Source organism: Polyodon spathula, chromosome 19 (assembly GCF_017654505.1).
Source record: "Polyodon spathula isolate WHYD16114869_AA chromosome 19, ASM1765450v1, whole genome shotgun sequence".
NCBI classification, from domain to species: domain Eukaryota; kingdom Metazoa; phylum Chordata; class Actinopteri; order Acipenseriformes; family Polyodontidae; genus Polyodon; species Polyodon spathula.
The window spans coordinates 17,548,260-17,574,038 of NC_054552.1; the positions used below are offsets into that span (position 1 = coordinate 17,548,260).

General features: G+C 40.7%; 1 protein-coding gene across 1 annotated transcript; it reads right to left on the reverse strand.

Moving 5' to 3' along the window:
- Window positions 1-2,436: 2,436 nt before the first annotated feature.
- LOC121294464 lies at window positions 2,437-24,253 on the reverse strand. Its single transcript, XM_041218174.1, has 5 exons — window positions 24,062-24,253; window positions 21,820-22,623; window positions 20,074-20,274; window positions 19,352-19,538; window positions 2,437-2,524 (listed from the first exon to the last, which is right to left on the reverse strand). The coding sequence occupies exons 2-4, from the start codon at window positions 22,136-22,138 to the stop codon at window positions 19,393-19,395; spliced, it is 666 nt and encodes a 221-aa protein (XP_041074108.1). The 5' UTR covers window positions 22,139-22,623; window positions 24,062-24,253; the 3' UTR covers window positions 2,437-2,524; window positions 19,352-19,392.
- Window positions 24,254-25,779: the final 1,526 nt, after the last annotated feature.

Here is a 25,779-nt window from a genome sequence, read left to right on the forward strand (position 1 = left end):
AAGAATCTGACCCTCTTCCTGCTATATATATTATGTATACATAATACATTTCATAATACATACATAGAAATAATAAAACTGTTAATAATAAAAATAATATACAAGTCAATAAACATTACCATACAAACTGGCAGTTCAGGTACAGTACAGTAATCATTGTCTGTACACTATTTTAATAAGTCTTTTAGGCCCTGTCCACATTAGCTTTTAGAACTGTGTTATTAGCAAGTTAAAGGTCTTTATTTAGACTTTTAATTAAATTAAAGAACGTTTTATCCACTCCAGATTTTCCCTTTGTGCAAATGCCCACCTAATTTATTTACTGTGGTGTGGGCATTTCACTGCACTATCAGAGTACGTACTAAAGGAGAATTTAAACAATTTTATTTGGTTCCATGATACTGGTTCTTTATATCAGTGTGTATGTTATATCCCAGGTACGTTGTAAATGGGTTTGACTATTTAAATACTTTATATAAATGTACATGTGACTTAGAATACTGAAACGTTTTTTTTAGAAATATATTTGAATTGATTGTAATTATTTAAATATTTCAACCATTGTCCATTAAAATTTGAACTATATTTCAATATTAACCTTGATTTACAAATACATTTATAAATATTGTAAAATAACAATGCATACTGTACTGTATTTCAACATTTATTTATACAAGCACATATACAGGCAGGTGACAGTTCTATAATTCACAAAACACATAATAAGACACATTATTACTGCCATTATAGTGACAAGATTCATCAATCCCTAGCATGTGTAATGACCCATATTTCCCCACCATCAGAAATCACATTATGAACAAATCAATACAGTCCCATCCAAGTAAGTCAATATGATTGTCCATTGCTTTTATTGCATGTGGCGATTGCACTTGATGAACATTAGTGTTTCAAACCTGGAGTCGCTCATTGAACACCGATCTGGCCTAAAGGTCCTGCCAGCAATACTAAACACTCTCTCGACTGCGGTTGAGGTGGCTGGCACATTGAGGTACCTAGCAGCTAGCTTTGCCAATGCAGGAAACTGAGGCTCGTGGCTCTTCCAGAAGGCAAGGGGGTCGGACCCTTCTGGGAGACAGGGGGCAGACAGGTAGTCTGTTACCTCTGTGGAAGCAGAAGTGGCTGGTATGGGAGCCGACATGAAAGAGAACAATTTGCTTCTCTTTGGAGGTGGATCCTGGGCAGAGGCAGGTTGGGAAGATTGTGGAGCAAACGTGGCACACTCCTGCTGGAGAAGAACTGTGGCTGTCAGTAGCTGCTCTGGGCACCACGCAGCCTTAAAGCGGGGGTCCAGTAGAGCTGCCAACTTGTAAAGAGGCATCTGTTCATAAGGGGAGAGCCGCTTCTCCAGGGATACCTTGAGGGCACTCACCAGCTGTGCACTGTACTTTGCATTAAAGTTGCTCAGGAAGGTCCTTAGTCCAATGATGCTGGGAATGACATAGCTGGCAGAAACAATGTTGAAACCTAGGGTGAGGAGAGTGGCATCCTCAAAAGGTTCCAGAATAGCTACAAGTTCATCAAGGCATTGGATGTCTGCTGGGGTCAGCTGTACTGGTGCATTGATCTGCCTGAGTTTATCTTGGTCAGCCCTCAAAATGGATCGCATCATCTTGAGATCGGAGTTCCAGCGTACAGCAGTTGCAGGCTGAAGCTTTCTTTCTCCATCCAGAATGCCAGCTGCAATGGTTGATTTGTGGACGTGGGTCACAAGAGAACCAGCTCTGGCAAGGGCTTTCCGGGATGCTGGGCACTTGGACAGGCCATCATTTACAACATGCTGCATGACATGAGCAAAGCAGCCTTCATGATGGGGGAGTACATCAAGGGATTCCACAACGTCAACTCTCTCCAACACAGTATCCTCATCCCCACTGTCAGTGTCACTATCACACTGACCGACCTCCTCAAATCCAGGCAGTCTAAATGTTTTCTTCATATTACTGGCATTGTCAGTGATAACATTGGTAATTTTCCCTTTAATCCCAAATTGGTTTATAGTCTCTTCAAACACAACACCGACGTTGTCTCCTGTGTGACGCCCCTTAAACCTTTTGGAGGCCAGCAGGACATCATAGAGCTTCCAGTCAAGGATGAAATGGCCTGTGATGCCGAGAAAAGATTTCATCTGGCGTGATGACCACATATCAACAGTGACACACACCCTGGGTGCAGAGTGTAGCAGGGTGACAAGGTGACTGTGGATACTGCTATGCTTGGCAGGAAGACACACTGTTGACAGGGTTTTGCTGCAGGGAACATTGTAGCTTGGATCCAGTGCCTCAACAAATATGCAGAAGCTGGGATGATCAACATGGGACAGTGGAGTAATGGTGTCAGCTATATAGTCTGCCAAGGCATTGGTGGCTCTCAGCTGACGAGGATGAGTAGAACTGTACTTCTTTGAAGTAGCAGTGGAAATGCTGGAGATTAGAGTATGTGAGGAGGAAGGCCGGGGTTGATCACCATCAGGCTTGTCACAGGAGACGTCAGGATGATTCTTCTGAAATATTGGAAGACAACATTGAAGATAGTGCTTACAGTGTTATATAACATAGTGATATCTGTACTTGCAAATCAACCTTTGAATATGGACAATGTATGCTTCCACCAGCCCCATATATGGAATGAAAGATTACCGATTTTTGTAAACTGAGCATCAAAAGAAATGTATCACTCTTAAAACACATTTATTTTCGAAAAAAATAAGGTATATAAATGATGGACATTGATGAAATGTTTCTGGTTTCTTTTTACTCACTCGACCATTCATCCTTGACCATGACATGCTTGAGTGATTATGACTGAAGTATATGCACTTAATCACCTAATTAGTGAGACAGTTGATTGGACACTGGATATGGAGTGATTTCAGCTGTTGAATTGCAAGTCTGAATAAAAGCAATAAAGAAAATCAAAAAAGAAAAAAACAATATGCCACGTCTGTCAAGAGAGCAGCACCTTCGTGCAATCGGCATGTTGGAGGCAGGACTAGGGCAGTGTACTGTGGCTCGCCATCTTGGGTGCTAACAGCTAGCAATTTCAAACCTGGCGAGACGGTATATCCAGATGCACTCTCTCAATGACAGGCCACGAACTGGGAGACCAAGAGTCACAACCACTGACCAAGATCGACAGATCATTTTGCAGAATCTTCGTGATGTCAATTGTTAATCAGCACAATAAAAAGTCACTGCACCTGCTCTAAAACAGAGATTGTCATTTTTACATTACATCTAGTGCATTTTATCCAAATATAGTTTTTTTTGATGTTCAAATATAAGTGATACATTTCTTTTGATGCTCAGTATATAAAATGTTGGACTGTTCTAATAAAAGGGTAACATGTCAGTTAAAAATGTTGCTAATAAAAGTCACGTAACACTCAGTATCCATGTCCATAGTAAAATCCTGTGCAGTGCAGTTTGTTTTCACGCATGTTGGGGCTCAAAGCATGCAATAAAACAAAACTGCAAGGGATATTAAAATAGACGTGGATATTGCTATTACACTGGACGTGAATATTGAGTGGGATGTGCCTTTATTAGCCACTTATGGAAATGATAGAAGTTACACTTTAATACAATGCCATATCACTTTGTCTTTTGGATGTTGAATGTTTATTTGCTGAGAGCTGGGATTAGAGATGTTAAATGGAAACCCAAATAGTTTGTTCTACAAGAAAGTCTTGCCTAAAAGCCGAGCAGGTGTTTCAAGTTGCTGAGCGAGTGTGGCGTAAACAAGTTCAACTTGTCTTAAGTGTGGTTATACAAATTAGAATGACTTTTGAAATTTGAATTACTTTTCAGAAAAGTGCCAGCATTCTTGTGTGCATGTAACTATAGTGCTGTTTCTTGTTCAAAGGGAGTAGTAGCTGAATTTCAGAAATTAAGCTGATGAAATGAATGACAGGCCTAGCAGGCCCCAGTTCTAGCTCTGTGATTTCCCTTTTTCTTTGTTCTGTTTTTGTGGTTTTTAAATTTCCTCTTGTACATCTGACTTAACCCAGAGAAACAGAAAGATTCGGCAGAAGCTTTCAAAAGGGAGAGAAGAGGGTCGCCATTTCGTTCTTCATACCACGGTTTTATTCTGGGTATAAACTAAATAAAATACAAAATACACAATAATAATAATACTCTATTTTTATATAGTGCCTTTCATAGTGGACCCCCATCACCAAGCTTTTTACAACATACTAGACTAGGGTGTGTGAACTATGTATCAGCTGCAGAGTCACTTACAACACATCTCAACTGAAAGACAGAGCACAAGGAGGTTAAGTGACTTGCTTAGGGTCACACAATGAGTCAGGGGCAGAGCTGGGATTTGAACCAGGGACTTCCTGGTTACAAGGACATTTCTTTAACCACTGGACCACACAGCCTCCTATGACCACACCTCCTAATGGGCTGTTGTGTTGTGAAAAACAAGAGCCTTTCAGATTGGCCCTTTGGGTGAAATACTGGCTAAAAGGCCTTTATCCAAGTCTGACGAATTAAATGACCATACAGAGTCATTTAACAGGGTTCTCCCCAGGCCTTTTCATCCGACTAAGTGACAGGTGCCTGGCAACAAAGTCAGGGTCCCCGCCTTGCAGCTGCTACTCTGCCTTCAACACAACTGACTGATTGCACTGCCAGCAGGCTCAACCCCTCTGGAATTATTACAGCAAAATACAGTACTTAAGCCTGATCAGAGATTATTGGAAAATACTGTTAAAGCCAAGGTCTAGTGGTATACCCAAAGTCAACTCTGGAATTCTTGAAGAAAGAGTTCTGGAAAGGCCTTCGGAATCACCAGATCTCAATCCAATTGAAATGTTTTGGACTGATCTGCAAAAAGCTGCAGCCAAATATTGTGTATCCAAATTGTCTGAGCTTAAGGAAATACGTCAGACATCAAGATGCAACATACTGGTAAGGAATTATTACAAACATCTGAAAGCCGTAATAAAAGCAAAAGGAGGCGGACACACACAATACTAAAGCGAGGGGGGGCGATATTTTCATCATGAACGAATACTTTAAATGATAGAAGTTTGTTTGGTTTTTGTTAAAAGATTAGTTGTTAAATTACTAGAAATTGTGTATTTTGCTTTTTACTTCACTAAATGCTTAGTCCTTAATCTGTTATCTTGAATTGTGGTTTAATGAGTGTAGGGAGCTGTGACAAAGTGCCCGCCCCTGTGTATATTATCTGTTATGTGTTGCGTGTGGTGTGTTTAAATGTTGGTGTATAGACATTGGTACACGGGATATAAATGGGTCTGTGTAACACAAGTGTTTAAAATGTATATGTGTATTTAGGCACGAGAATCGCACAGCACTTCACGTGCAAGTAAAATGTAATAATATGCGAGCACGGGGACTTTATTAATTCACGTGCTGGGATTCAAGTGAATAATTAATTGGTAATTGAATCCCAGCACAACAGCATATATAGATGCACGTTGTCACATACTCGTTGTTGGGTGTTCGGTGAGTGGAGAACGGGATAGGAGACAGAGGTAAAAATAATCATCATAATAATAATAATAATAATAATAATAGTAGATAAATATCTGCTCACCATGTTTGTCTGTATCGTCTGTTTTGTAAGTCTGTTTATTTTGGCGAATGTGCCGTGGCCTGTGTTTTTGTTTGTTCCAACCGTTTATTTTCTGTGTCTGTTCACTCATTAAATGCTGCGCGAGACCATTCGCTCAGCTCCACCAAACTCCACCTCTCTCTCTGTTTATTTTCCTGCTTCTGGTCTGACGCCACCCACTCCGGCCGTCTTTGTGACAGGAGCCGATACTTTTCTCTTCATAAACAAGTTGTCCTAAAGTTAAGAAAACTTATACTAGAACTAAAGAGTGAAGATGGGGGCAGTGAAAGGGGTACTGAAACTAAGTAAGAATACCTGAAAGCTTTGCTGTAGTATATTTAAATTTTAAAGAAAATGTTGAAATGTTAATCTGAAATGCAAAAGAATGTAATAAATAAGTGTATTTCTAAATGTATTTCTTTCTAATTTATTGTCATTAATCATTTAAGGCAATGTACTGTAGACAGGAGCGTAAGCACCTTTGTTTCCGTTAAAAGTGTTTCAAGCTACAGTGCTGTGCCACCCAGCTATAGAACATCCCTGGGAACCATTAATCATCTATTTCTTACTGCTCCTTGCTTGCCAAGGACACTGATTTTGATCAATTTCAAAACAAGAACATGCTTTGCAATTGTATTTCGGATTAAATGGAATATTGTGTTTAATAATATTTTCTATGTTAACGAGCTGCTTTACTTCAGGAGTTTTATATGAGATCTATTCATCAACATGTACAGAGCTTTCAATACCAGGCCTCTCCAAAAACCAAGATGCCTGACATCTTGGTTTTTGGAATTAAAACAGTTTCTTTTCTAGTAATTGTTCCAAAAGCAATAAAAGTGATACTTACTGATCTTTGTGCTCAGAGCTGCTCTCATTGAAAAAAAATGTTGAATAAAGCCAGGGCATGGCCTGAGGACTGAAGCACTGTATCTATGAGAAGTCTGGGTATACTGCAGTAAAGCCAGGACAGTGAGGGAACACCAATTCCATGGCATGAGTGCAGCACAGGTGGGATATGTATCTATGAGAAGTCTGGGTACACCGTATGGCTTCCCAACTGTTCCAACATTTACCTATTTAAATACAAGGTGGTTAAAGGCACTATGAGACTAAATAAAGTTGTATTAAACTACTATGTGTGCCCTGACTAGCGCAGACAACATGCTGCACTATGCTGACAGGAGTCAAGAATTGATGATCTGCTGTTTACAACATCCTGCCAAGGATGGATACTGTCATTGAAGCAATGGAAATCACAATGATCGGCATTTTAAATGATGCCTCTGAATGATTAAACAGCAACCCCTATGAACCCCAGTGACCCGATATACTTGTCCTCTCACGCATAACAGGTTTACTATGCATAGGCACATAATACTTCAGAACAGGACTGTTAACCACAAGGAGATTGTCAGTGATGAGTAGCATGAAGAGTTACTGCAAGAATGAAAATGAAATAATAAAATAGTCACTTCAATTCACAGCTAGCGATTTTGTATAAATATGTTGAACTATTTTTTATATTTAATAATGCTACATAATACACAGAATATTTTTGATTAACTTAATACTCTTGATCATTTTAATTGCTGGCAGAATTATTATAGTTTGGTTTTGTGTCTGCTGTGGATTTTATGAAATCTGATATAGCTGTTTGTTGCAGCTTGCTTTGAAAGAATGCTGTAGCCAGTCCTGTCTATTTGTGGGGCTGTTTATCCTTTTGTCTCAGGCTGGGTTCAGCATTTCATTTTGCAATAGTATCTCGAGCAAGTGTCAGGTTTCAGAAGAAAAAAAAAAGTGTTTTATTTCTACTTTCTGTGTTCCTGTTTTTTTTTTTTTTTTTTGAAAGTTACTCTACTTAAGTATTTTGATCGTCTTTTTTTTTGATCATGTGATGTCCCTTTTGATGCCCAAGTTCACGTTAGTGTTTTCATCCATAACTTAACTGAGGCTGTGATTCCGTTTCATTGAAACCGAACACAAACAGCGAGTGAAGTTAAAACGATTTCTTTAAATCGCAATTAAGAGGAAGCTATTATTTGCAAAACTGGTTAACAGTTTTGCAACAAGTCATTAGATTTTAAATCAGAGAAAAGCAATTTAACTGAACTTGCTCTTTACGTTCTGTTTGAATTAAAAATAAGGAGCTGCCTTTTTTATTTTATTTTTACATTATCAATGAAACAGAACCATAGTCTTAAACTTAAAAAAAACTGAAGAGATCTTGTTTCACAATCAACAAGTTTAATTAAGAAATATAAAATATAAAACTTTAAAAAGGGCATCCCGTGACCAAAAATAAAATAAAAAATTAAATGAACAGCCTAGATATCTGGTATGAAAGAAAAGCACAATATAGCTGCACAGTGATTGAAGTACTTTATTGCATGGATTTGTACAGAGGTATTGAAAGGACTTAATATTCCTTTGTTTAATGGCATTTGTTTAGTCCTGGACTTTGAAAAAAAGTGACCGTCCACTTCAATATAGTAAAAAAGTACTTTCGGTACCACTGTTATAAAAAGTAATCATTATTCAAGTATTTTCAGTTTTATAAAAGCACACATGCTGCCTCACTTTAAAATGTGCTACATCAATACAAACCTCAAGAAAACTGGCCTCCATGTCCTTCTGAAGAGGCTACATTGTGTTCACTTCAAATATTTTTTTTGCTGGTATAAATTCCCCAGGATGTAACTGGGTCTAATCTCTTTTCTCCAATAGTGCTGTCCATTTGCAAAGTGACTTTCACAACTACACACATATGGACTATACCTACAATACATAGACAAACACTATACAATCATACTTCATACACACACACACACACACTACTAATGTGTACTGTACATTCATATATGCTATTCCACTTGCATGGACCAAGTAAAATAGCTCCTGGTTGTAACAGAGTACAGAACTCCTAGAATGATGGTGTCTATCTGTACTGTCACTGGGTTCAGGACTATGAGCATGTGGAGTACAGTCAGAGCTACCCATCCCTGCCAGACATGGAGTACAGTCAGAGCTACCCATCCCTAAAAAACATGTGAAGTAGTCAGAGCTACTCATCCCTAAAAGACATGTGAAGTAGTCAGAGCTACTCATCCCTAAAAGACATGTGAAGTAGTCAGAGCTACACATCTCTGCAAGACTCTCCACATCTCCCTGCACTTCAGCAGTGAATGTCCTGGCTGTGACCTTCTCTATGGGGTGATTCTCCGCAGACTTTACTGCAATGTGAATGTTCCTCCGCTTGCGTTTCATTTCTACCTGATACTGTCGGCAGCACCAGAGGCCATCGTGCCAGATCCTCCTCTTTGATCACAGCACTGCTGGGTGCTTAAGACCATCTTATACAACCACAGTTCTTTTGTGTATGGAGCATGGGCATCTCATCTGAGCGACATGGACTGTCAGCTCCTTCTCAGAAAACGTTCCATTTCCGTACGCCAAGAGAACTTTGCTGCCCTTTTTGACGTTTTACTTTGTTTGTATTTTCGTGCTCCACAAATGTCATCAAGTACCTACTGCTCTCTGTGTTCCTAACTCCATCACCTCTCGGTTGCAAGCGCGGCACTAAATACACCAGCGCGCTCAACTGATACCCTCGCTATCAGAACTGCGGATCATAGGCCGCAGTGCAAAATAATTGCCTGGCCGCAATGCAATTAGAATTTTGCACCTGCAATTATTTGTACTGCGCCTATACTTATATCTACCTCATAATCCCAAACAATGGTGCTTAGTTGTCATTTAGATGATCAGTGTGTACCCCATCAGAAGAGAAGCGTGTTTTTCTGGCCACCCAAATATGTGTACAAACTATTTGCTGCAATGCAGGTTAGGGCTGGAAAAAAAAAAATTTAAATTAAAAAAATTAAAAAAAGGTGACAATGGTGTCTCAAAGTATACATAATGCATCATCCACTTCAGCAGAAACAAATACATGCACAGCTACACAGGCTCCTGCAACAGGAACAGCGGCTTGTCCTCTGCCTCAGTTTTGTTAGTCTGTAATTATACACCTCTGTGTATTGCTGTCTGGTTGTTACTATTTCTGGTATCAGCTGTGATTTTTCTGTGTACTCCTGCTTAAATAAATCCTGTGCATCCGAGTGGAGTGACGACGGTGCTGCCTCCGCCTGCCTGTCCAGAAGATAACCTGCACCTCCACACCCCGATCACAGTCCTGCCTGTCCAGAGGATAACCTGCACCTTCACCCCGATCACAGTCCTGCCTGTCCAGAGGATAACCTGCACCTTCACCCCGATCAGTCCTGCCTGTCCAGAGGATAACCTGCACCTCCACCCCGATCACAGTCCTGCCTGTCCAGAGGATAACCTGCACCTTCACCCCGATCACAGTCCTGCCTGTCCAGAGGATAACCTGCACCTCCACCCCGATCACAGTCCTGCCTGTCCAGAGGATAACCTGCACCTCCACCCCGATCACAGTCCTGCCTGTCCAGAGGATAACCTGCACCTCCACCCCGATCACAGTCCTGCCTGTCCAGAGGATAACCTGCACCTCCACCCCGATCACAGTCCTTCCTGTCCAGAGGATAACCTGCACCTCCACCCCGATCACAGTGCTGCCTGTCCAGAGGATAACCTGCACCTTCACCCCGATCACAGGCCTCTCGGTGCTGTCTGTCCAGAGGACAACCTGCTCCTTGTAGTGACTTTGGTGTACAATTTAATTATATATAAATTAGGCTCTTCACACTGTTTAAGAACTTCCAAATGTTAATAACTGAGACATACCATAATAGTTTGGTGATGTCACGTAGAACTCCGATTCCCTTGACAACAATTGACATCCACACAAAGTGTCAGAATTATAAAACAATAATTTAAGGAAACAAGGGGTGCACAACAAATCTAATATTAAAGAAAGGAAAGGCTATTGGTTAGAGATATGCGTGAATAATAATATGCAGTTAATTTGCTGTACGCATTGTACTTCATAGGCTCGCAACACAAACAGTTCTTTTCAAATGAAGATCAGCTTGTTGATCTCCAAGGTTTGCAACATTCTTTGTTGTTGGCAGTTTTCCCACTGGGAATAGTTCAGTGGATCAGACGTAACTCAGTTCAGCTAATGCATTGCAATTGAAAAGTTATATAGTTTGTAAAAGTGTTCTTGTGGCAATTCTTCTGTACCGCTTTGCTTCAGTTTGTTTCATGCAGATACATGGAAACAAAGACCCACTTTCTGATTAATGCAGTATCCCGCTCACTGATTCAGTCTCTCGTAGCACAGACGGCAGGGCCCTTCCTCAGAAGTTGATACTCTCTTCAACCCTGTGATTACTTAGTCTGGTTATTTTGGGCAGTGTCTGAGTCCACGTGAAGTGCCTTTCATTGGTTGTTCTCTTACCAAAGCAGCCCCTTGTTCTCCATTGGTCCGCTATTTCGTCGCCTGTCGGCTGGACTTATGACAAGGACTGGTTCTCATCTTAGTGTCAAGGTACTCAGAATTGTCTGGAAGTTGCCCTCAGCAAAATACTACTGACACCGAAATGACTCATTCAGTGATAGGTAGAGATAAAACACTTGTCCAGCAGTTAGTTTACAACTCTTTCTAAAAACATTTTTAGTCAGTGGGGGAGTTGGAGACCAGAAACCAAGAAGACACAGAGAATGGTTTAAGATCCCCTCTGTATATTCCAATTATGTTACTTTCATGCACAGAATGATATGATGACTCCCCTCTGATGCTACAACCTCCACCCTGATCGAAGTCCCCGTCAGTGCTGCCTGTCCACAGGATAACCTGCACCTCCACCACGATCACAGTCCTCAGTGCTGCCTATCCAGAAGATAACCTGCACCTCCACTCCGATCACAGTCCTGTCAGTGCTGCCTGTCCACAGGATAACCTGCACCTCCACACCCTGATCATGTCCTGTCAAGCCTGCCTGTCCAGAGGACAACCTGCACCTCCACCACGATCACAGTCCTCAGTGCTGCCTATCCAGAAGATAACCTGCACCACTACCCCAATCACAGCCCTGCCTGTCCAGAGAACAACCTGCACCTTCACCCCGATCACAGTCCTGCCTGTCCAGGGGATAACCTGCACCTCCACCCCGATCACCGTCCTGCCTGTCCAGGAAATAACCTGCACGTCCACCCTGATCACAGTCCTGCCTGTCCAGGGGATAACCTGCACCTCCACCCCGATCACAATCCTGTCAGTGCTGCCTGTCCAGAAGATAACCTGCACCTCCACCCAAATCAGCCATTTATACAACATTATTTCAAACATGCAGAACAACATACAATTTTTTACCTCACACGCATACATTGAAAACACATCAGGTTTATAGTTATGAGTGTAAAAAAAAGCAAAGAGCAGACCTAATTTGTTCCACTTTGTTTACGATTTGTTTTGCTGCTTTGAGGTAAAATAGTGTTTAAATCTGGAATTCATGTAAAAGAACCAACAATGGGGTGCAGTCAACTGACTTGAACAGCGGCAGATCTCAGCACCTAAGCCGTTTACATAAGAACATGGATTTAAAATTACTTTTACACATAAATACACTTAAGTGACAATCGCAATTTGAGATGTGGTTTTTCTCCATGTCATGTTCTTATAGTTTAAATGACATCATTACTGAGACCAATTTAATAAACCTCACTGCGTGGCATGTGCCAGAGCAGGCATATGATTAGAGTAGGGTTACCAAGGAAACCTGAATTTCAGCACTTCTCCTTTTACAACAGGGTTATTCTCTTGTTTGAGAAGTAAAATAAACTATCCTCAGTGTAATGTGTGAAAGGATTGTAAAGCACAATGTACGATATAATATTACTATTATCTGTATTTTTATATAGTGCCTTTCATCGTGGACCATCACAAAGTGCTTTACAGAGGTAGGCTGTGAACTGTGCATTATATGCAGAGTCACTTACAATAGGACATTGATTTAACATCTCAGAGTCATGCTCAGGGTCACAGAGTGAGCCAGTCAGTGGTACAGATGTGATTTGAATCGGTGACCTTCTAGTTACAAGCCCTGGACTTTAACCATTGGACCACACTGCCTCACGATAGCACAGTGTAATGCGTGAAAGCATTGTAAAGCACAGTGTATGAAGAGGTATGATAAGCAGGGCAAGCAGAACAGTAACAACACCACCATCACTATAAATGCACAGCATTAATATTGGAAAAGCATCTAAAAGTGCAACATTACCATGTGAAATGACCATGGTCGTTTAAGGTCTACAAGGATGTATTATAAAATACGTTTATAACAGATATACATTACTTCTATTATTAAGTAATTTTAGCAGACATTATTCCTGGATAATGTAATGCAGACATGAGGCACGTAAAAGGAGGTTTTCTAGAGTGCAACTTATACTGTGTTACACAGATCTGCAAGCAAATAAAGACAAAGGAAACAAATCAGAGGAAGCAGACTATTGCAGTCTCTACCTTCACAGGACTAAGTGAATCCTCTTAATGTGGATCTGCAAGGGTTTGGTTTAGTGTGCTGCAATCACTACTAAACTTGATCTAGTTTAACTGATGATCCCAATGAGCTAATGAACTTTAGGTACAGGATTAGCAATGGTACTTGGTAACAATGGTAATGTTAGTCCAAGCAAGTGGATCAAACTCACTTAATCACCCTGTCAGGCACATCTAGTGCACTACATCTGTCATGCTGATCTAGTTTAACTGATGGACTCAACTAATCAAAAACAAAAAGGATAGCATTTAAAACTGTTCATGGCAAACAAGACACTTTGACTGACATGCCTTTAAGGGTTCATTGTAAATTGTATCTTAGCCTACAATGAATAACAACAACAATTACAGTGAAACCACGTAGTCACGCTCTGTATATTATTATTATTATTATTATTATTATTATTATTATTATTATAATCTTATTTTTATATAGTGCTTTCATAGTGGACCACCATCACAAAGTACTTTATAAGACACAAGACTGGGGTGTGTGAACTATGCATCAGTTGCAGAGTCACTTACAACGTCTCACCCGAAAGACAGAGCACAAGGAGGTTAGTGACTTGCTCAGGGTCACACAATGAGTCAGTGGCTGAGCTGGGATTTGAACCGGGGACCTGTTGGTTAACCACTGGACCACACAGTGAAATGCCCTGTCAGTATACAGTGGGAGTGAATGGGAAAAGCTCCTGATAATATCACTCAGATTTATCAGATATTCAGCTGATTTGCAGCCCACTGAATATTTCTTGTCATTCTCATTTCTCACTGTGTGCTCAATCACAGTTCTTGTCATGCAGCTACTGCTGGCTGTACAGCATCTATCCCCACTTCGTATGGTTTCAAATTAAACTGGAAAAGTGCCAGAAAGGAAAGGCTGAAATAATTGCTCTATCCAATGAGAAAGCTTTGCTTTGGGAAAGGACTAGTGTTTACAGGCCCTGCATGTAAACAGGGTGCTGTACAGGGTTTTGGAACATTTATTTTTCATAACATTACTAGTATATTATAGTAACTGGTATAGATACTCTGTTGACTGCAGAGTATCTACAGCAGTACCCTGCACTAATCGGTTATTGGGCAAATTAACAAATAACATTAAATGGGCACGAATGCAATTCAAGCTAACTAAATCATGGGTGTTAAACTCAATTTTACCAAGGGCCATATCTTAATTTAACGTTTGATTCGCGGGCCACACAATACACACCTTTTACATATACACATGCATTTTAATAGGCGATATAGAAAACGCATGTTTATATTCCGTTTTTAATACATACACATATACGTTAAATATGACTTATTAATTTAAAATACACGTTATCTATCTTATCTAGTTGCTGCCCTGTACGTTCTCATTTACTGAAGAAATATGGCATCTTTTTTGTGAGAAAAGCTTGTTAATATCAGGATTCATGTTTTGTGCTGAAACGATCTTTAGCACGGAGTGTAGACGCTTGTCATTAAGGCGAGATCTTTGAGCAGATTTATTATTCTTCATCAGTGCAAATAGCTGTACGCAGAAGTACGTACTGCCAAACTTTGACATGAGCCTGAATGCGGAGCTGTGGGAATGTGACTTGAAGGAACGGGTAAAACTGCTCAGCCGAGACAGAATCAAACTTAGCCTTGAGTGAGATATTGCACTGCAAAACAAATTCCATCTGGATGTCTTCTGGTGCAGTTTCCACATCTACGCTAAACGGGTTTGAAAAAAGCTGCAACTGGAACTGCTACTTGCGAAAATCTGAAAAACGCTGCTCAAATTCAACCCGCAACACTTTTCGTTTTGCAGCAAATGCACTACCAGGAAAAGTAAAATCCGCCATAGAATCACATACAGCTTGGCACCTTAGGAAATGGGAAAGGTTTCCTTGCTGCTTGTGTTTTTCACACACATGTAACTTTAGCTGAAGAACCTTAACACCATCATACCTTTCCATTTTGCATCTGAAAGCTGTCTAATTTCTTTCCCTTTATTGTGCATGAAGATTTTTATTTCTTGACACAATTCAAAGAACCCTGTAAGTACTGCATCGCGGCTAAACCAGCGAACTTCGTTATGGTGCAGCAAATCACCATATTGAGCATTAAGCTCGTCAAGCAACTTTAGAAATTGCCGGCGATTCAAACCTTACACCCTGATGAAATGTATTGTTTTCACAACCGTGACCATTATGTAATCAATTTTCAGTACCTTCCCACACAGCGCTTGCTGGTGTAGAATACAGTGGTACATTGTAAGTGTCGTTGGGCAATTCACCTCCTGTAGTTTTTTGCACACCAAAGAAACAAGCTAATTTTTTTTTCACCACACATGGGAGTCTGCTGTCAATCCAACTAATTTCTCCCACTGTAATTCCATGTTGCGCCGACACTTCAAGCTCTTGAAATATATCGTTTGCTGTGCTAGTGAGGTGCATAGCTGCAACATCCAAAAGCTCTTCAGTAATACTGAAGTCTGCATCAACACCTCAGATAACAATAGATAACCCAGCGGTATCAGTAATATTGCTCTCGTCAACAGCAAGAGAAAAAGCTACGAAATCGCTTGCTTTTCAGTGAGCTCTCTTGAAGATCGGTAGGCAGGTCATCCACTCTTTTAGCCACAGTATTTCTTGAAAGACTGACATTGGAAAACACACGCTTTTTCTCATGACAGGCTATTTTTGTGACTTTAAGCATGCAGTCTTTTACAAAATCACCCTCAGAAAAAAGTGCTTTGACAACTTTGCAATTAGCTCTAACAAGGTAACTTGTCTTTACTGCCACATCACTTTCACTTTTTCCCTTTTTAAACATGTTCTGCTGTAAATCAAGGGTTCTTTTTAATTTGGCCAGCTTTTCTTGCCTTTCCTTTCCTTCAAACTCGCCATATTTTTCTTTATGTTTCATTTCATACTGGCATCTTAAATTGAATTATTTCATCACTGCAATACTTCCCTTACAACCAAGCAAATGGAGGTTTTCTTGCTGCTGTACAAATAAATATTCAAACTCCCACCTTTCCTGAAACAGTCTGCCTTCCTTATCGATTTTTCTTTTCTTGGACATTATGAGAGTCACGTTACCGTTTTTGCAGGCCCGTAGGCTAGTGTCTAACAGAAAACACGCCTTAAGCACCAAGCATGAGATAAGATTGGCTGTCTTTCGCTGTCTTCAGTTTCTTTAGCTCTAAGCTTCCCGCTACTTTTCTGATGGCTGATGGGATTTGGAGTTCTTACCTGTAATAACCCAATAGACTGGGCTGGGCCAAATTACACCGCAATGAATTAACTTTGCGGGGGGCCGGATAAAGTACCTCCAAGGGCCGCATTCGGCCCGCGGGCCTTGAGTTTGACACCCCTACACTAACTCAAGAAGCATCTCTATAATTAAAGGTAAAGTAGTAGATAAAAGGTTCTATATTAATGGTGAGGCAATACCAATAGTGTCTGAGAAGCCACAGAAGTCTTGGGAGATGGTACAACAACAAGCAGTGGAAGGGTTGAAGAGCATAGACAGCAGCGCTTTTCTGGGCAAACTAAAACTGTGGTTCTTTCAGTTTGGTCTATTGCCGAGGCTGCTGTGGCCACTGACTGTGTACAAGGTTTCTTTGACAACAGTATAGAAGCTGGAACATTTAATCGGTTCATCAGGAAGTGGTTGGGAGTTCCACGCTACCTCAGCAGAGTGGGACTTTATGGTAAAGGAATACTGCAGCTACCAGTCTCCGCTCTAACCGAGGAGTTTAAGCGCCAAGGTCTGACTGGAAATGACATTCGTAGAGTCACGCGACAGATGCAAAGGCTGCCCTTCAAATCGGTGATATCATGGGGCAAGTTCACCATGGAAGAGGGGGTCTTGGTCTCAGTAAAGCTCCTCCTAGATGGCACAAGGCAGCCCCAGCTCAACGGAGGAAGCTGGTAGTCAACAAGGTGAAAAAGCAGGAGGAGAGGATGAGGTGCACAAAGGCTGTTTCCCAGGCCAAGCAGGGAGAATGGATGAGATGAGAGAGTGTGGAACAAAGCAAGATCAGCTGACAAGAGCTATGGACAATGGAAGAGAGGAGGATCAGTTTCCTCATCAGGTCAACATATGATGCCTTCCATCATCATATGATGCCTTCCATCACCACAGAACCTAAACTTCTGGGTAGAAGGAGATCCCTCGTGTCTTTTGTGTTCACCACCTGCAACATTAAGGCACATTTTGATAGGATGTAAAGTGGGTCTTAGCCAAGGACGGTTTACTTGGCACCATGACCAGGTGCTGCGATGTATGGCCTTAGCATTTGAAGACAAGCGTAACATGACCAATACGTTGCCATCAATTCCATCAAAGCATTACACACAAGAAACAAGATTCCTCCACCCAAGAGAGCAACCGCAAAGAAAAGGTGTTAAAAGCAGGCCTCGCCCAGGACAACTGGAAGCTGCTAGAGACTGGAAAATACTGGCAGATGTTGGTCAACGGCTTATTTTTCCACCTGAGATTGCCACCACTAACCTTCAACCAACTATTGTCTTGTCGTCTGGATCAGCACGCCTTGTTCACCTGGTAGAGTTAACAGTGCCATGGGAGGATCCGATGGATGAGGCTTATGAGAGGAAGAAACTTCAGTACGCTCAACTAGCTGCTGAAGGGGAACAACAAGAGTCCGGGTTTACCCAGTGGAGTTGGGTGGTCGAGGATTTGTGGCACACTCTAAAACCCTTTTTCTCAGAGATGTCGGATTCAGTGGCCAAGAGTTGCGTCACACAGTGAAGAACTTACCTGAGGCAGCAGAGAGGAGCAGCAGCTGGCTGTGGTTGAGACGGAAAGATTCTGGATGGAGACCTCAAGCACAATAAAAAGATAGAAATGCTGATGTCCGGGTAACTAAGCTGGGTTGAGTTGAGTGGCAGACAGAGGGGGGTGATGCTGGGATGCCAGAATGTGCTTGTCTTAGGCTAGTCGATGAAACACAGAGGATGGAAGGTGCCCACTCGAAGACCCCAGAGATGTACCCTACTTAACTCAATCCAGACTGTTGTCATGCTGATGCGCTGGGGAGACCGCACTGTGGTTGATCCCCGGAGTCAGCATCGCAGTCGTCGTGTATGCCGATGCGCTGGGGAGGCAAAATAAGCTGATCCAGCCAGCACTACACTTCAGCCATCAACATCAAATAGAAGGATATCTACACCATCAGATGGAAAGCAACGTAAATGGATGGAGATGCAGATGGATCACATTAGTTTACCGTAAAGCTACGTCTTAGCTGGTGCTTGTCTTGGCGAGAGCAGAGTTCAAATCAGCATGAAGTTTTAACATCTACTCTCATGTAATGGAAATCATTTTTCAAAGTAAACAAGCTGGTTTGACTGTCTTAATAATAATAAACAGTTTTAGCAAGCAGTCCCATCCCCTTTGATTCCTATACACAGAAGTACCGATACATATTACGGGTTGGAAACGCTAAAGTATTAAACTACAGTACATTGAACACCACTTGCTCGCCACAGTTTGAAATATTAGGTTATTTGTATTTTTTTTTTTTTTATTAAGATTAGCATTTTGAAAATGTAACATTGAACTTTCTGCACATTGGTCCATATTTACTGTATTGTATTTAGTTACATTTCCTGTATGATCAAATTATAACATGTAGTATTTTGTTTAAGAAGACATCCTTCTATAGCAGGGGTGTCAAACTCCAGTCCTCAAGGGCCGCAGAGTTTTCATTCCAACTTAAGCTCTCAATTAACATAATTGATCTAATTATTTGTTCAATTTGACATATTTATTTTTCAAGGTCTTTTACAGTTGGTGGTTTTAAAAATGGACTTGATTCAAGGTACACTATCTATGAAACATTTTGAGACCTGAAGAGAAGTGTTAAATTTGTCCAATTAATCAAATAATTAGACTAATGAAGTAATTGAAAGCTCAGTTAGAACGAAAGCCAGAAGACCCTGCGGCCCTCCAGGAACCGAGTTTGGCACCACTGTTCTATAGTGACCTAATCTTCAGAGTGTGACACCTGCTGGTGAAACATTGAATTTCAATAGTATTTCAAACCAATTTCCAGTCAGATAACATCCTCTAGCGTGCAGAAGATGCACGGCAGGTTTACTAAACTGCATTTCACACTGACCTCAGTTTTACCATGGACAACAACGTGCCATACTTGAACACTGTTACAGCTGGCCACGGCTACCACTATGTTTCTAGGTAGCACTGGCAGAGAGAATGAACCGCTGCAGAGGAATCGCAGTCTCTACTCACCGAGCAGAAAGCTGGCTGCTATCCGTGGTTTAACAGTGGATTTATGTGGCTGGATGACTGCACTCCCACGATCTCCATGTACTCCTTGTGTGTCTCCTCTGCAAGTACTTCTCCAGGTAATGTGCCGTTGTGAAGGTGTACTGGCAGTACGGACAGGGTTGAGACTGCTGCACAGGATCCATGGTCACTGCAGAACAGAAGAGACACAGAGTGTGACTGCCCGGGACTCCAAGTCCAGCTCAAAGTGCAGATCAACACATCACACTGTGGGCTGGAGACACACCATTTGTACCAATCTTCATGAAAGGAAAAGTAGTTTTTCTTTTATTTCCAAATGGCATTTTGGTGTAGTGTCCCTTATAAAACAGACTCAGTTCCTCTGTGTAGAATAATTTGTAATGTAATGCAATGTAATAATTTAAGTTCAATTATAAGATTCTGCAAAGCAAAAGTTGCACAAAATTTGTGGCCCTGGAAATTCACAAACCTGAATGAGGAAGCAAAGGAGAAGTTACAGGTTTGTTAAGCTGTTGGACTTTTCAAAACAGTTCAAAAGAATAGCCCGGTCATACGAGATATAAATCACAAACTAGTTGAGCAGCAGCACTCAGAGCTACTCAGAACAAGTGCAAATACATTAACCAGGTAATAGAAAAGCATGTGACAATGTCATCTGAAGCTACTTGCTCATTAGCTGTGACCACCCCAGCTCCATGACTCACATGAGTCCTCCACTTTGATGTCAGGCTCTTCAGTTTTAATGTGGACGAACTGGAACTCAAAGGAGCCTTGGTCCTGGTCAGAGCCGTGCTCAGTGTTGTTCACTTGGAACTCTTCAATCTCTGAGGCCTCCTCTTTAATATCAAGTGCTTCCTGTGCAGTGTGGGCAGACTCCACCCTCACTCTGGCAAGGGCAATGGGGTCTGCAACAAAGCAAAGTTGTTAAAGTGCTTTGTTTTTCCATGCACTACTATATATGGGGGGGTCGGTGTGATCTACAACACTTGCAATATGTGGCACTTGCTAAATGGGCTCGCCTTCTGGTACCCCTGGTATGTGTGTATTCTGTGTATTCTGTGTTCAAGCCCTATCTTCTGATACCCCTGGTATGTGTGTATTCTGTGTTCAAGCCCTATCTTCTGGTACCCCTGGTATGTGTGTATTCTGTGTTTCAAGCCCTATCTTCTCGTACCCCTGGTATGTGTGTATTCTGTGTTTCAAGCCCTATCTTCTGGTACCCCTGGTATGTGTGTATTCTGTGCTCATGCTGTATCTTTTGTTACCCCTGGTATGTGTGTATTTATGTTGCCATGAAAAACAGGCTACAATCCAGAAAACTACTCAAAAGTACTGTTGCCACGGGAGTGTCTGACATGCTCAATTCTCACACCCTTTTAAGTCTTTCCTGGTTGTAGCCAGTGCTACAGTTACTTCAACAGTATGAATTTGTCTTTGATCCTATGAAATTCGTATTAACAAGAATTGACTGTATGCATATATGTGTATAATATATTATATATATATATATATATATATCTTATATAGATATATATATATAATATATATATGATGATAATATATATATATATATCTGCGTTTGACGCACACACAAAATATACAGCCGGTGCCAAAAAGTGTTTGAAAGTCTTGATATAATCACGGAGTGCTTCGTCTTGGGAACACTGCATCAAAGGTCTCCTTCAGTGCCAATAAACCACAAAAGAAATGTAACAATCTTGTATTATATTTTTGAGAGGGATCACTTTAACATATGCCAATGTTTCAAAACAACTGCTTTCACATTGTTAAAAAGGTCATTAAATTCAATTGAAAAACAAATGTAGTTAATATAGTTGACAAATTGATCCAGTTGTAATTGTAATTTTGTTCCTTATTTTGGATTTATTAGAATTGTGTCAATTCAAATTATTTTGTTTTTGAGGGCCAATATTTTTTTTACAAACAAAAGGCACAGCAATGGGGGTGTCGTTTGCTCCCAATTATGCAAACCTGTATATAGGACTTTGGGAAGAAAAATGTGTACAGCGAGATGAATACTTTGACCATTCATTGACCTATGGCAACATTACATCGATGATATACTATTAATTTGGTCAGGAACAAACTTACAAGTGGATCAATTTGTCAACTACATTAATTCAGTTAATATTAATTTGCAATTAAAATGTGAATCAGATCTATACAAAATACTTTTTTAGATTTTGAAGTTTATAAAGATGAAACAAATACTCTACAAAAATAATATAAATACAGTATTTATGAAACCAACTGATCGTAACTCACTGCTACTTGCAAAAAGTCAACATCCACAACATATGATCAGAAACATACCAAAGGGTCAATTTTTATGTGTGAGAAGGAACTGTAAGTTAAGGTGTTTCCTTATCTGACAAAATGAATGGCTCCAAACACATTAAATAATGGCACACAATGCATATCACAATTACCTTCCAGGACAGGCCCATTCTGGATCCTGGAGGTGTCCTGGAGATGCTCTGGCTGCAGGGTGCTCTCCACCAGGCTCTCCAGGGGGCTGAGCTGCTCCTTTGAGGCACCATGTTTTGTCAGCTTCTCCTTGGTTTTCCTTTTAAAGTCTGCCCAGCGTTTTTTGAGGATCTCCACAGTGCGCTGGCAGACCCCCAGGGCATTAATGCGGCTCAACATAGCCTCCCAGACGGCCTGCTTGGAGAGGGGTCCCAACAAGACATCATAATTATTGACCACCTCAGTGACCAGTATCTCCAGCTCTTGTGCGGAGAACTTCATAAGGCGCAGTCGTGCCTTCTGAGAACCAGCAGAGATGGATGCCTGCTCAGCCACTGTTCATAAAGACTCTGGAGCTCCAGCACACAGGGATTGCAGGGATTGCAGTATCCTGATGGACAAAGAACACAGTAGAATGCTGGGCCTTTATACACTATTCCCCAGCCAGAAAGCAGGCTGCAATTTACCATGTGGTAAACTGTCCTAATGCATAGCAAAATACAGAGTGTTAACTGGTGGTAAATGCTAATGAGAATTTAGTGAGTGGTATTTTTTTCCAGCAAAAATGTTGATCAATACAGCGGTAAACTGGAACAAATACCATGCAGTGCGCTGAACAGTTAGCACATAGTAAAAAGGGAAAAATAGGCACCAGGTGTATGTGCTTGCCATAAATATCTGTAAAACCAAGTGTCTTCATAGAAGCAAGATCCAGCAGCATCAAAAATCAAGCTTTTTACAGCTCTAGCCAAAGGAGTTGCATCACCCTAGAATTTAAAAACAAACAAAAAAACATCATAAGATCTTTTATTTAACATCATGCAATCAAAGAAACTACAACAATATATCAAAGTACAGGAAGCCATAGCAGCAGTACAGTATTTCACATTAGATTTTGAAATGCCACATTTTTCTATTTGTCCATTTTCTTTAAGTATATCAAATCAATTAATCTTTATTTTATATAGTGCCTTTCATAATGGACCACTATGGAAAACAACAAAGCGGAATGTCATTTAATACGTTAACGTATCATGACTCAGCAGCTTTCATTCGACTATAAGCAGAATTCGATAGAATTCTACAGAAGGATGCAGCTAGCTGTAGATGTGAAGTGGACAGCTGAGCTTGCTGATATAAGCAGTCTCTTTGGTTGATCTAGTCTATGTTTATGTCAATGGCAACTGCAGCAGGGTAAAGCACCTTCAGTTTTATTTATTTACTTATTTATTTTTTAAACACTATATACGTTTTTTTTTATTTATTTAAATTATTTGTATTCAAATTTCCCAGTAAAATATTAAGTTAACACACAAACGTTGAGTAATAGATCAAAGCAGAAAACTGAAGTAATGACATCAGGGACCCCTCTGACTGATTCATAGTTATTTAAAGCTTTGTAATTTTGGTTATTCCTAGGGTCAACAAAAGCAACACCGGAGGTAGAGCTTTTTCTTGTAGAGCTGCTAAATTATGGAATGTTCTGCCTTAGTTTGTCAGGGAAGCTGGAACCGTTACAGTTTTCAAGTCAAGATTAAAAACACACTTTTATAAAATGGCTTTCTTATCATAGTGGGTTTTAATGTAACTTTAAAATTGATGATTGTATATTATTAAGTGTACACTGTTATTTAAATGGTTTGATTGTGGAAATTGTATGTGTGTCATGCTACACAAATGTATGTGATCTGTTCTTTTTTTCTGTTAAGTACTGTATAGTGTTTTGCGATACTTTTGTATGAAAAAGGCGTTATATAAACGCAATACATAAATACTGAAATAAACCAGTATAACTTAACTCAAGATCAAAACAAAGAAATGTGTCCGCATTATACTCCCGCACCACCAGGCTGTTTCCAGCGGTACTGCAACTGGAAAATAATTAACTTCACAGCACAGAACAGCAGCTCATTTAATACCATTCTCCTGTATTGTTTTATTTAGACTCATCCAATTGGTGAAACCGACAAGGATTCACCAAAAACAATTCATCCTCGCGGTGGGAACTATAACAATACAAAATAAACTAATTAGTTCACATCTCCACTCATAGAACCCGTTGCTTCAGCATTATAGCACACATTTTTCAATTGGGCTGAAAAACAAAACAAAACAAAAAAAACTACGTATAATTCCAACAAACTTTGCTTGCATTGCTTGGGGCTAGTGCGTCACATAATGTATCAAATAAACGCTCACACTCACCAAAGAGCTGTGCCGTACACTCCCACCGCGACAATCACCGCAGATTAAGTAAGAGTGTCTGAAATGCAAGCGTTCAGGCAATCATCGCCTTTCTTTGTTTTTAGGAAATCTAAGCACAACCCACAAAATACAATCAATTGAATTCTCCAGCAATCTACAGCGGAAGCTACATAGTTGAGAAAACCAGACTACTTGCTGGTACCCTGGATGTCGCCGGTCAGACAGGAAACGATACAGCTGCATTTTGGGATACAATTACAAATAGCAGGCGTTCCCATTTATTCGCTTTTAAGGTGAAAATGAATTTCCCCGATGTGATAAATTGAGTGTTTGCATTTCAGTTGTGTCACAGATTAAAATAAAAACTAACACCTAATTAATTTCCAGCGCTTTTTATTTCAGTTGATTTCCCTCATCAAAACGCCATGGTCAGTTCTCCCCTTTCACTTGGTTAAGGCGTCGTTAAATGAAGAAATAATAATAATAATAATAATAATAATAATAATAATAATAATAATAATAATAATAATAATAACAACACCCATATATTAGAACGCAAACAATGTTGGTTAGTGCAAAACTCTCACTTAAAAATATATACAGCTCCATATCTGCAAGAAATAGATGAAGGCGTGTGAAACGTGAATTTACACACACGATGCCATAAACACCGGGACAAGAGCGGCAGCTTTCAGTGTTTATTATGCAATGGCACACCACGGCAAGGGTGTAGTCATGCTAAACACGAAACACTAACAATGTTGTACTCACTTGTTTGATGCCTCATTCTACTGAATGGTTAATCTGTGCAGTTGATGACTGCAATGAACCCAGCGTGTTTATATTTTAAATATTTTGCCAGTGTTGGGTATGAAATTGGTGACTTGCACTTTAATTGCTTACAGTTGTATGACTTACTTTAAGTTGTAATACGAGATAGCATGCTGCAGCTGGCACTCTCAGTGTTAGTGAAGTCTAACTGCATGTAAGACGGCTCTTAGCCTCAGTCAGCCTCAGAGCCCACATGACGCCTAAGGGCATGCCGCCTGCAACATCCTAGTGCCCAGAGTGGGTTTCGCTCGGTTTGCAACATCAAGGCGGTAAAACCGTGCAAATGTCTGACTACCTGTCCATGTAGCAGCATTGCATAGCTCATCTAAGGAGGCGGCATAAAGGAAAGCCCATGAAGTTTCCTGGCCCCTGGTAGAATGGGCTGTAATGTCCCCCGGTAAGGGGGATTCCATATGTTCATATGCCAAGCGCATAGCATCTGCTATAGCAGTGCACTAGACATTGCTTCAATAGGACCTGACCTCTAGAGCAGGACCCATAGCAGAAAAACAGCTGGCTGGACTGTCTCCAGGATGCTGTCCTATCCAGGTAACAGCACAGAGCCCGAACTGGGCATAGTGTGTGCTGTCTACAGTCCTCTGACTCGTGCGGGGGAGGTCTGAAAGTTTCCAAAACCATTGGTTGGTTAATATGGAAGGGAGATACCACCTTTGGCAAAAAAAGCTGGATTTGTTCTTAATGTTACCCGCGAGTCATTTCTAGTGAAAGACATACTTGTGTCATCGATGGACAGCACACTTACTCATCTGGCAGACGTAATGACTATTAAAAACGTCACCTGCAAGGAAACATGGCACAGTTATGCTGAAGTCATGGGCTCGAATGGGGGACTGTGGCAAAGTGGTTGGTAAGGGGAACAGGTGTAG